Source organism: Osmerus eperlanus, chromosome 10 (assembly GCF_963692335.1).
Source record: "Osmerus eperlanus chromosome 10, fOsmEpe2.1, whole genome shotgun sequence".
Classification (NCBI taxonomy): Eukaryota; Metazoa; Chordata; class Actinopteri; order Osmeriformes; family Osmeridae; genus Osmerus; species Osmerus eperlanus.
In genome coordinates, this window is record NC_085027.1 from 2,630,106 (window position 1) to 2,643,021 (window position 12,916).

A 12,916-nucleotide genomic window follows, 5' to 3' on the forward strand; every position below is an offset into this window, starting at 1 on the left:
ACCATGGTAAGATCTGACTTCTCCCCCTCTCTCTGTGTTGCTGTGCTGATGTGTAACCCCTCCCTCTCTCTCTCTCCAGCATCGACAAGGTGTCGAAGGTGGCGTCGCCTGTCCTGGTGATCCACGGTACGGAGGATGAGGTCATCGACTTCTCCCACGGCCTGGCCATGTACGAGCGCTGCCCTCGCGCTGTCGAGCCCCTCTGGGTGGAGGGCGCCGGCCACAACGATATCGAGCTCTACGCCCAGTACCTGGAGAGACTGAAGCAGTTCATCTCCTATGAGCTCCCCTCCTCCTGAAGAAGCGGCTCGGACGAGTCTCAACAGTCTTAAGCGACTCCATTCTCCTTTCCCCTCCCCCCTCATCTCCCCTTCTCCTTTCATCTCCCCTTCTCTCCTCTCATCTCCTCTCCTCTCATCTCCCATTCTCCTTTCTCCTCACCCCTCATTTCCCCTTCATCCGACGGAGGATACCTGGACCACTGGGAAACCTGGACCTGCAAGGCCTGTGTCCGTGCACCCTTTCATCTGGTGTTTGGTGTTGCCTCGGGAATGACGGTTGAAGGAGAGGAGGTCACTTAAGCCTGTTGAGACGCAGCCCAGGGCGAGCCAGGCTGGATCCAGTTTAAGCAGCCCCAAACCCAGGCGCTCATATGTGGACGGTTCCCTCTTTGCCAAGGAGATTGGACCCGCTCAGTATTTGCACTTGCTCTTGAATTTAAACTCACCTTTTCTCTTTTACACTGTCTTTCTCCCTCTCTCTCTCTCTCTCTCTCTCTCTCTCTCTCTCTCTCTCTCTCTCTCTCTCTCTCTCTCTCTCTCTCTCTCTCTCTCTCTCTCTCTCTCTCTCTCTCGTTCTTCTATCTCTCATTCCTTGCGCTCGCCATCTGCAAAGTATGGGAACCTCCCTGCGACAATCTGGTTGCAGTCTCCTTCTCTTTCCCTCCCCCCCCCCCTCTCTCTCTTCCTCACCTCCCCCTTCTCTCTCCCTGTGAGAGGCTTTGTGATGCTCATGGTTGATTGACTTTGAATTATTTTATACCTGATGAAGAAAAATCCAATGTTTTGCACCTCAAGTACATGATTGAAGTTTTTTTTTGTTCGTTTTTTGTTCAATTTTGTTTTCTGTATCTTAATTTCCCATTCAGGGTAAATGAAACGAATGCATCTTTACGGTGCAGATATTTTCAGGTAATCATTTTCTATGTTCTGATGTACATTTTGTTATTTTTTATTATCGTATTGGCATTCCATTTTTTTCTCTTCAGGAGAGGAACATTTCTATTTTGTTGTTCAAGGCCAGTGTGTGTGTGTGAGGCATGCGTGGTAAAACGTCATTACCCAGAATGCATCTTGTCATCTCCTTTAGCTGTTAACTGGTAATCCTGTTTTAATTTTAACAGTACTCAAGCAGGCATCCAATCAAACAGACCTCCCAATGTACTGTAAGTGAGTCTGCAAAGCTTGGTGCTTGTTTGATATGCCAGTAGTAGAAAACAAGTAGGGGTTTGATGTGGATGTTCTCGTGTTGCTCTATGAACCGTATGAAGATTGTGTGTGTGTGTAGCAACATGGTTTAGTTATGTATCCTTCATTTCACACTACAGGAAGCCTTATGTCTGGAGACATTATTTCACACTAGGTTGGGGAGGTGCTCTCTGCTGCTAGTGGTCAGAGCATGTATCACTGTGAACTGGACCTTCAGGGGGGGGTGCCGGGGGTGCAACTGCTAACTAAAGGTACTACACTCCATGCTGTCGCACTACAGCTCTCTTTGAGCCATTTTGTAACTACCTGTCATCTGATTTTGAGCCCCCTCCCACCTCCCCCCTACCCTGTGAGTCCTGTCTGGTGACCCCCACTACGCCAACCCCCCCCCCCCCCCCCACACACACACACACACACTACTCTGACCCCCCACTACTCTGAAACATCCCCTAAAATGACCCTGACTACCCTGACTCCTGATGCTCAACATGCTTATCCCTGGCCTGCACTACCCTGACCTGTGACCTTCACTACTCTGACCCCCATTACCTGATCCCCATTACCCTGACCTCTGACCTGCACTACACTGACCCCCACTACCCTGACCTCTGACCTGCACTACCCTGACCCAACTACCCTGACCTCTGACCTCCACTACTCTGACCCCCATTATCCTGTCCCCACTACGCTGACCCTTGACCCCTCATGTTTTGGACTTGGCTCCCATCTCAGTTCGCTGCAAAGAACTCTGCAGATGTCATGAACGTGTTGTTGTGGATGAAACAACCACAGCATGTAAACCAACTGTCCATAACATTGGAAGACTTGAGGAGACTCGCCCCTCTGCTCTCCATCGCGGGTTTCTACTGCAACTTGTGATAAATGTCTGATTGGTCTGTGTGTAACCGTGGTGATGACTGTTTTCGGGTAGCGGTTGAGTGTTGTCATGAAGAGATGGATCTGTAGTCTCTCATCATAGCTTCTGGGACGGCATCCTGGATGCCCTTCATCTGTAGTGGTTCTCTTCTCTAGCCTTTTTTTAAAGGATGAAACTAATCTGCTTTAGTCCCATGATTGTTTTGATACTGACATTTTTACAAGACTTTTTCCAGTAAATGTTGATAGATTTCCACTGTCTCTAAAGCTGGTTTGTAAGATAATCATATATAACTCATGTATAGCTCCTCTAAGCATATATTATTAATTGATTAAGGGGTATTCTAGCCTACTTGACTTCAACACTGGAATCACAGTATGCAAATTTTGAAACAGGAAGTGGGGGAAACAGGAAGTGGTTGTAGAGGTGTTGGTCCTACACTTGAGTACGGCAGACTGGATAAATAAGCCTTATATGTGCCGTGGGACAGATTAATGTCATTCATGTTGACTTTGTTGCTGGAAGGTAACTGGATGTTTTAATATTATGAAATAAAGGATGCATGGATTATAGTCTCTGTCTCCGTAGAGTCTTAGTGATTTAGCAAAGTAATTGTGCGTGCGTTCACACAAAGTACAATGGAGTAGGTCTTCCTAAACTCAAAAGTCCAGTGGCCGGTTGCACAAAACACCTGAAGTCAGAGAAGGGAAGTAACAAAGTACAAATACTTTGAATGTAGCCTACCTGAAACGTAAGTTACATTCAATGTAGCTTTGAAAGGTTGAAAAAAGTTTTTGGGAAAAGAGTTTCAAAAGGTTGAAAAGAAAAAAAAGAACGTACCTTTTGTACATTTCTTTTTTTTTTTTCGAAATCAACTTAAAAAATTAAATGTTAAAGGTTGAAAAAAGTTTTGAAAAAAAAAGTTAAAAGAATTTTGAAAGGTTGAAAAAGTATTTTCTAAAAATAAGTTTACAAAATAACCAATTTGTTCCGTTTACGCATCCTGCAGTGTGTTTTTCGGAATAATAATTAATTTGAAATAATTAATTTGGCATGTTATGCAGCAGCTGTGTCTCAGATCACACATCTGCATGGCTACATCATCCAGCCTGAGGTGGGGACGAGGCCTGGCCGTGCCCGGTGAACTGCGGTGTGCTCTAACGACCCAGAGGAGGAGAGAGATGTTTACTGTCCCCTCGGGCCAGAGCGACCGAAGAACAAAGTTTCGGCAGGTATAACTGGCTACTAGGCCAAAATTAAGTTAAGTCTTTTATGAGCCTCGTGTTTGCAACTCAACCCGTAAACTAGCCTATTTGTTTGTGGTTGGAACATCATCTTAATCCGTGCTGATTTGGTTAACATTTTACGCACGTTACGACCAATTACGCCTACAGTTTTCCTTTGTAATTTTAAACATGTGTCCCGTCCTTTAGCTGCACTGTACTATAGTTGAGATTTGTTGCACCGTGCCTGGTATGCTATCGTAGATCAGGGTCACTTTTCTGTGTTCCTGGAAACAGACCGTTCCTTGACTCTGAATGACCACCGACATGTTAGAACTTTCTGATTCTTGGTTGTCTGCTGTTTTATGTCGTTTTGGATAAAAGCATCTGCTAAATTAATACATTAAATGCAAACGCTTTAATTCAGTTAACTGGGACATTTTTTTACGGAGGGCGTCAGTGACACTAAGAAGTAGAAATGTATGCAAGGCAACGCTTTGGCATGCGTGGCATTTCTTACACTTAATTAACTTGGAACGTGTCGCTGTGCCCCGGTTTAGTAGCGGGCTTTAGTGGATAAACACGGCGGGGCCGCGGCCGCCTGTCAAACGCAAGACGGGGATAATTAACGGAGCAGTGCCGCTTTCCTGGGAAAGAGGAGGGTACCGCGCTCATGCATGGCACCTGGAGGTACAAAACAACATGCAGGCTATACGGAAACAAGCGGTATAGCGATAGACAGTTAATACTTTCTGTTTTCGGGGAAACTCAACGAACATAAAATGTTTCACTTCTTGGAAAACCGTATTACCGTCTGGAATGTGATGGGACAGAGCTGTTTACTTTCTGCGCGTCCCATCTGTCTGGTCAGCTCATAGAATTTCACGGATCCGTTTCCATAAACGTAAACAGCGGCCCCTATGGATGCATTTAGGTAGTGATGTTAAGTGAGCAGAGTTCCGAGGAAAAAGACGGTCAATCATAGAGGCCGTCAGCACAGCTGTAAGGAGTAGCTAGTTAAGCGCAGCTGGTAAAGCTGAAGTGACAAACGCGCGCAAAATCATCTCAAGGAAAAATACATAACAGATACATGCATATTTATCTCTTCCTATGTTAGATGTTGTAAAAAAACAAGACAGTTCGGTGTCACGGTGTCACTTAAAAACGTTATCAGGAGATGACTGTGCGTGCATATCATCAGTTCTGGTGTGTCGGTGTGTGCTTGTTTGTGGTGTGCAAAGGGGAAAGGGAAGCAATGGCAATGAACTAAGGAAATACTCGAATAGCCCCCGGCGGAATACTGTCCTGCTCCAGGATGCACTGTTCGTAGTTCATCCGTTTGTACCGGTTCTGCATTTTATAACCCAACACTCCAAGATGCTCCCGGTGCTCTGCCTTTGTAGCCTTAACATCTGTTCAGTGTAACCGTGGAATATTGCAACTCTGCCAGTTAAACATTTGAACCACAGTCTGGGTAATTGTATAATGTCTAACAGGCCTGATTATCAATGGAAGCATAGAGTTGAAATATGATTGGAATCCTAGACATAGATTACAATATTTTGGACCAATCATTGTACAGTGGGCGTGTTTACCCCTCAGCTGTTGTAAACAGTGTGGCAACGTTGACCGAGGCTCGCGCGGAGCGGACCAGAGATGGGTGTATAAATATCTGCGGCTGCTTGTCTCGCTGTTCCACAACTGACATATGAACGCATGGTCCTGTCACAGTCTCGCTGTGCTTCTTCTGTTCAAGCTCCGACCGTCTCTGAGGACACGACTACAGGTTGGTGGGTCTCAATGGACTTTTAAAACCTTTTGTGGATTTTGTGAAACACCTCGCCATCTCCGTTGCGTCGGCGCGCAATCTATTTCGAAAGCCGCAGGTGTGCAGGGAAGGTAGAAAACGTTATATTTGAATATATGCATGGAGTGTAGCGACCGAAGTGAGAGTGTCAGTGTGTTAGTGAGATGACACTAGTGTGCGTTCCAGCGGTTGGTAAGGTGCGCCTTTTGCGTCGATTCCTTCCAGCAGACACTCTCCAATACTTATTATGCAGTCATGCTGTGGTTAGATCGGCCAGTCTACATCTATACAACAAATATCAATAAATGTCTAGTTCAGCGAAGGAAGTTTACTTCTTGACGCACAAATGAATTGGAGGCTGCCCATCCTAATGTTCCAAGTAATGTCACGCCATGGCCATCGCGGAGCCGACCCTTAACTGACGCGCTCGGGTTATAAGTAGCTTCCTCGCATCTTCAACATCTCGGTCGAAAAGCCTACATTTCATTTATTTGCGCTGCATGCAGCCAACAGCGGTGTGCAGGCGCTCAGTTTCTGGCTGCAAGCACCGTCTAGCATCCGGTTCCCCCGCTCGCCTCCCCGGCTCACCACAGATCGTGGCACACGCAATCAACAGGTTGGTATATTTTTTATCTATTCATTCATCCGTATTGTTCAACTAGATTTTGTCAATGTTCCATGTTGATTATCTGTAGATAGAACAGTAACATAACTGTAGGTTTAGCAACAATATGGTATGCGCGTTATTTAGGCTATAATTAAAACCCAAGGGCACAATGTGCGTGTTTTTTTTTTTTTTTTTAGAAATCGACCGATCGCAAAGTTAACTGAACAGGACGTAGCCTATCTGTGACGTTATTGAGATGTGAAATAATGTCGGAGCTCGCGCTCCCAGGTCTGGCGTTGTGCCGTCAGCTCGCTCCCAGGTCTGGTGTTGTGCCGTCAGGTCAACGGGAGCGTGGGCTCACTGACTCTGGCCCATGATGATGATCACATGAAAAGGATAAATAGAGAGAAGGAATGATGGAAAGATAAAGATATGAAAAAGGTGAGATGGAAATTGATAGATGGACATGGTTCCTTGATTCTGACCACCAAAATACAATTAAAAAACGATACACTTCTGACCTTACTCCTGTACTTTTTATATACACTCCTAAATGAGCATCCGAGAGATGGAGAGATGGAGAGATGGATAGATGGTGACAGTGCAATGGCGAGATGGATCGATAGAGAGATGGAGAGAAGGCGAGATACAGAGGAAGAGAGATGGATGGTTGGGGAGAGCAAGAGATGGATAGTTGGGGCTAGGGCGAGAATGACAGATGGAGAGATGGAACGAGGAGGAGAGGTGTAATAAGCGAAAGAGAGCAGTGGGAGGAGATCATGTGATCATGTGGGTTTTCCTCAGCTCCTCTGTCGGGCCTCACTGAGTGACAGGCGCAGATTGAAAGAGTTCTTATTATATTCATCAGAAGGGATCGGGGGACATCACAGGTCCCTGACGCCTCTCACACTGCCTTCAGCCAGCCCTGCCCTGCCCCAGCCTCAGCCCCAGCCTCAGCCTCAGCGACGAGAGGAGAGAATAGAGGGGTTGAGAGACAGAGGGTCCCTGTGGTACCAAAGGAGGACAGAATCAAACAAGGTGAGCTGGAACCATGTCCTTGGCTCTGTTTGACTTGCAGATGTCTCTATCTCTGACATGCACCCGATGACCTGCAAGGCAGAGGGATGTGAGAATATGTGTGTGTGTGTGTGTGTGTGTGTGAGTGACAGTAAGGGATGTGTGTGTGAGTTTTGCGAGATAAATAGTTCTGCCTTCATTCTAATAATTCCTGTGTGCAGCTGTTAGGATGTGTCTCCGTTGAGGCTTGACCTGGTCTGGACTGGTTTGGCCTAGTCTGGTCTGGCCTGGGTTGGCCTGGTCTGGTCTGGCCTTGTTTGGCCTATCCCTCTGTGAGTCATGCTGTAGGAACTGAGATGACAAACAATATGTCTGGGCGTGCTTCTGTTCATAACACTGGGCAGCAGTGTTTGCACACACACGCACACACATGCACACACACATGCACACACACATGCACACACACATGCACACCCACACTTAAACATTCGCACACATATACACACATACACAGACACACACACACACTTACACGGGGAAGCTTTGGCAGAGTACTGCCACCGTGGAAGAGTGGGCTAGCTGCCAAAGGCCACAGTTTACTCCAGGAAACCATCAGCGCTCTAACCTAGATTCAGAGAGGAAAGATACACATTCTCCTCTTTCGCTCTCTCTCTCGCTCTCTCTCTCTTTCACGTTCTTTCCTTCTCTCTCTCTCTCTCTCTCTCTCTCTCTCTCTCTCTCTCTCTCTCTCTCTCTCTCTCTCTCTCTCTCTCTCTCTCTCTCTCTCTCTCTCTCTCTCTCTCTCTTTCTCTCACGTTCTTTCCTTCTCTCTCTCTCCCTCACCTCCTTTCTCTTTCTTCTCATGTGTCTAAACAAGCCTGAAGGCTGCATACTCGATTTCTGCTGCCTTTTTGGAAACTAATAGCTCTTGATATGGTGGAGGGTGCCCAGACAGTCTTCCAGCTCTTGCCTGTTCATCAACAGCCTAATGGTGTGTGAAATGTGTTGAGAGGCGCTGTGGCGAGGTCTGTTCTCCAGCTACAGCCAGGACAGACCTCAGACCTCAGATCGTCTCAGATCTCTGCTCTCCCTCTCTTCCTTGTGTATCCTGATTCTCTGCTCCTACATTTGTGTGGTGTAGATGTGTGTGTGTTTGTGTGTTAGCATGTGTTTGGGGTTGCCCTAAGGGTTTGACACGACAAGCCCAGGTCTTACCGGGTGGAAATTAACTAAGTAAGGTATGGTAAGAATGTATACATAAAGTGGATTACATTCAAAGTTTTGTGGACATTTCCCATGACTAGAAAGTGTCTATGATTCTCCTCTAATAACCATATTCCCCAGATAGCTGGCTGCCTTCATTATGAGTTTCCTGTTAACAGAGCTTGATGCAGATGAGCTGCTGGAAGGAGATTGTCTTGTCTGGTATCTTTATGTAACAGCTCAGAGCCTCTGCCTGATTGGCCAAGAATGCATCATAACTAATCATTGTTTTTTTTCCAGTATCTGGCCAGACTTGTAGCTGTCAACTAAAATACTGCTATCAATAATTATTTTATTGAGCCTGCATTGCTCAGGGGTTATCTGAGAACGTACACACACACACACACACACACACACACACACACACACACACACACACACACACACACACACACACACACACACACACACACACTCTAGTGCACTTGTACGTTTCTACTTTAACAGGATTTGTGTTTGGACCAGCTAGCTACTGTATATTATAATTGAGTGGTAGTAGTACACTGAAGATATTCTGTGTGTGTATGTATGAGAATATGTTTTTGTGTGTGAGAGAGAAGGTGTTTGTGTGTTTGTGTGTGTGTGTGTGAGAGAGAAGAGGTGTTTGTGCGTGTGAGAGAGAGGAGGTGTGTGTGTGTGTGTGTGTGTGTGTGTGTGTGTGTGAGAGAGAGAGAGAGAGGTGTGTGAGACGGTGTTTGTATGTTTTGGGTGATGAATGAGGGGAAATGTAGAGTGGAGTTGCATGAAACCACTGTGCTATGCATATGGCGGAGTGCATTTGGAGGAGTATTGTGCATTGACTCTGTTGCCATTAATAATGCTGTGTTAAGGGAGTGAGCGAGAGGAAGGGAGAGACAGAATGACCAGAGAGAGAGAAGAGAGAGTTACATGGAGAGTGTGTTCATGTTTGCCCTCAAGTTAGTATGTGATGCATGTTTGCATCCTAAGTCAGCATCTGCCACTAGGGGGTACAGGCTGGCCTGGCTGTGTTTTTCAGCTAGACAACTAATAGTATGTATGTGTTTGTGTGTTTGTGTGTGTGTGTGTATGGGGGTGTTTGTGCGTGTATTGCAATGAGTGGGAGGGTATGATTGACAGTCTCATCTCTATGGAGCAGAATAATCCCAGTTGTGTCAGAGAGCTGTCAGAGGATGGGCCATTCTGGCTCCATAGACCACAGCTCTGGCCCATCCATCAGAGAGCGGAGAGGGAGGAGGAGGGAGGAGGAGGGGGGGGAGAGATTCCATCAGGTTCCTGCGATGTGTGAGCAGATGTGTATCCAAGTCTGTGTGTAGTCCTACTGGTCATTGCTGCTGTGTTTGTGTGTGAACACGTGGGTGCGTTGTGTTTGTGTGAATTAATGTGTTTTTATGTATATTTGCATCTGCACGACACATGGTCCATGTTCTGAATAATTTAGTGTTGTGATATAATGTGTGTGTGTTTGTGGCTTAGTCCCATGCTTGCTGGCCATTTGTGGTTCTGTGTGTCTTCAGTCTCATCCCCCTGGCTTGCTACTGGCTGGCTGGCCGGATGGCTGGCTGTCTGGCTGTCTGTCTGGCTGGCCGGCTGGCTGTGTGTGTGTGTGTGTGTGTGCGTGTGTGTGTGTTTGTGTGTGAGAGAGAGAGAAAGCCCCAGCTTGAGCTTTTTTCTATGCTAGACGTCTCCATGCGTTTCATGTTTTCCCTCTAACCCAGTACCCAGAGGACTCAGAGAGTAGTGTGTGTGTGTGTGTGTGTGTGTGTGTGTGTGTGTGTGTGTGGATGAAGTAGGACATCAGTGTTGGTGTGTGCATGCATATAGATGTACTGCATATAGTGTGTGAGGAGATAGAGGGAGATGAGATCTACAGGTGGGCAGACAGACAGGCAGTCAAGCAGGCAGGAAGGCAGACAGGCAGACAGACATGCAGATCATGTTATTACAGTCTCTGTATTGTATAAGCATAACAATGGATACAGTAAAGCAGCCCCATATTCCATCTCCATGACAGTCATTTCAGCTCCTTACGGCAGATGAATGAGAGTGTCTCTCTACGGGTGGCTTTTGTATTAAATTCAAGCAACAATTGAGGGCTCCATCACAACAGGAAACTGAGTGGAGCTGCTGCCATCCACGCTCAGAGTGGAACGTGCTTTTGTAAATCTTCAAATGACACTTTCAAACGGGAGCCCTTATTTCTTGAATGTTTCCAGTTCTGCTGGTACTCAGTCAGAAATGCCGGTCTTTAGTGCCCTATTTATAGTGTGTGTGTACTGTATGTCGTGCTTTGAATGTGGGTGTAGTTGGTGTGTAGTGTGTGAGGGAGTGTACAGAATTACTTTATCTGTGTGTGTGTGTGTTCAAAGAAAATAGCCTGTTAATTAAATGCTGTTGTTGGGGGGGGTGCTTCTGTCTGGTGGAGCAGCCTGTCATTAACAAAGCTGACTTACATGAGTATGGTTTGGCAATAGGGTGTGTGGGTGTGTGTGTGTGTGTGTGTGTGTGTGTGTGTGTGTGTGTGTGTGTGTGTAAAGGAGGAGTTGTTTGTCAGAACCCGCCCCACACACACTACATATTGACAGACAGACACACGCACATTGGCAGGATGAGAGATGGTCAACGAGAGAGAGAGACAGAGATTGATAATGTAATATTTAATGGGCCATAAAATGCTTTTAATCCCATCTCTAGGGGAAATAACTTGTAATTTGTAGAAAAGTGTATGTCTCCACTGTGGAAGAGAAAGGACCTGCTGTTCTGGCATGTAATTGTATTTGTGAGTGTTTTTTGATGTGTGTGTGTGTGTGTTTTGACATGGCATTTGTTTTCCATTAGTGTGAAGGAGCATGGAGTTAAGGCCTGTTCTGGCATCGTATTGGCTGTTACTATCTGAGTCCCCCTCGCTGAGCAGTAATCACACAGTGCCCAGGATGAATAGAAAACAAGCTCACTGCTGGCCCCCTGTGTGACTGTGTGTGTGTGTCTGTACAAATGCATGGAAATGACAAGGATTTATCTTGAGGTGCTGCTTGCTGTGTTAATCAGATTTCTGGATTAAGTGTGTATATGTTTTTGTTTTGTAGGGTTGTGTGTGTGTGTGAGAAAGACAGAGATATATTGGACGAGTACCTCTCTCTCTCTCTCTCTCTCTCTCTCTCTCTCTCTCTCTCTCTCTCTCTCTCTCTCTCTCTCTCTCTCTCTCTCTCTCTCTCTCTCTCTCTCTCACTCATCCTCTCTTAACCTTTTTCTCACTTCCACTTACTCACTCGTTGAAAAACGCAACTATAAAGACCCTATTTTGATCACAGGCTTTCTATAATTATAATAAAACCCAGAGCCCTCTGTTTTGACAGATCTTACACACAGGTTTGTTTTACTGTCCAAGGGAGGACCAATAATTCACTTCAAAATCATGTTATCCCTAACCCCTAACCTAACATTAAACCTTAATATAATTCCAACCGTAACACTAAACCACATTAAACCCACTAGAAATAGAACTTAAAGTTGTGTGGGGCCCAAGAAATGTCCCCACAAGGTCATCATATTGTGATTATTGAACCTTCTGGTTCCCACAAAGTTCAACAAGACCACACACACACACACACCGACTCAGTGGTGCAGCACACAGGGGTTAAATCTCGTCTGAATGTGGAATAAAAGATGAAAGAGTGAGATGTGCAGCAGTAGTATTTCAGACCATGTGTTTTTAATCATGGCTAATATGAGGCATCTGCTGTTTGGACAGTATGGACAGCCAAGAACAGACCTGCTGATCTCTGGCACATCTATCAGCTGGCACCAACACGCGTGTGTGTGTGTGTGTGTGTGTGTGTGCGTGCGTGCATGTTTCTCTTTGACCTCAGGCAAATACATAATTTTGTTCTTCTGCTCTGTGAAGCATCAGGGATGTAGACAGTCTGTCCGACAGTAAATCAATCAATAAGCCTTACAGCTGAACAGTCACTAAGACAACCACCTGTCCAGCCAGCCAGTTGTTAAGCTGACCAGCCAGCCATCCAGCACGCCATTCAGTCACAAAGCTGACCAGCCAGCCAGCCATTCAGTCACAAAGCCAACCAACCAGCCAGCCATTCAGTCACAAAGCCGACCAACCAACCAGCCAGCCAGTTGGCCATTCAGTCACAAAGCTGACCAGCCAACCAGTTGGCCATTCAGTCACGAAGCCTGCCATCCAGCCATCCAGCCATCCAGTTACCCAGCGCTCCAGGGATGGTACCCCTCCCCCTCCCTCCCCCTAGACAGGCTAAGACGCACTAATAGACAATCATCACAGCACCAGGAGTGCCTCTCCAATTAGAGGCAGCCTCATCCCTGGGGGTCAAGGACTCGGACAGGACGTGACGTCTGTGCAGCTCTGGGGACAAGCAGGAAGCATTCATCTATTTGCAAATCATTAGCCGCATAATTGAATATTTCTCTTTGTAAGACAGAGAGACAGAGCTCCATTCATTATAATTTCCATTCCTGTCAGCCTTGATTTTTACCTGGGTGGGTGTTTGTTTCTCTGTGTGAGTGTGTGTGTTTCTCTGTGTGTATGTGTGTGGGTTGGAGAGGAGATTGAAGGGGTGGGTGGGGGTGTGTGGGTGCCAATGTTCAATCAGCCAAATGAATGCTGGCTCAACAGACAAA

General features: G+C 46.2%; 2 protein-coding genes across 4 annotated transcripts in view; both read left to right on the top strand.

The window, feature by feature from the left end:
* The window catches only part of abhd17c (abhydrolase domain containing 17C, depalmitoylase), a 17,575-nt gene extending 14,641 nt beyond the window's left edge, over positions 1–2,934 (top strand). The window contains exons 3-4 of one of the 3 annotated variants that reach the window (XR_009931480.1): positions 80–1,444; positions 1,607–2,934. Coding sequence is in view for 1 of the 3 variants with exons in the window: in XM_062471120.1 (XP_062327104.1) it covers positions 80–299 (220 nt within the window). In the remaining 2 variants the exon portion in view is untranslated. Of the gene's footprint in view, positions 1–79 lie in introns of all 3 variants that reach the window. The other 2 variants (XR_009931481.1, XM_062471120.1) reach the window with 2 other exon arrangements.
* A 1,895-nt stretch (positions 2,935–4,829) lies between these two features.
* Positions 4,830–12,916, top strand: part of cemip (cell migration inducing hyaluronidase 1) — a 56,902-nt gene continuing 48,815 nt past the window's right edge. The window contains 2 exon segments of the mRNA XM_062471754.1: positions 4,830–5,061; positions 5,170–5,373. The gene's annotated coding sequence lies outside the window, so the exon portion shown is untranslated.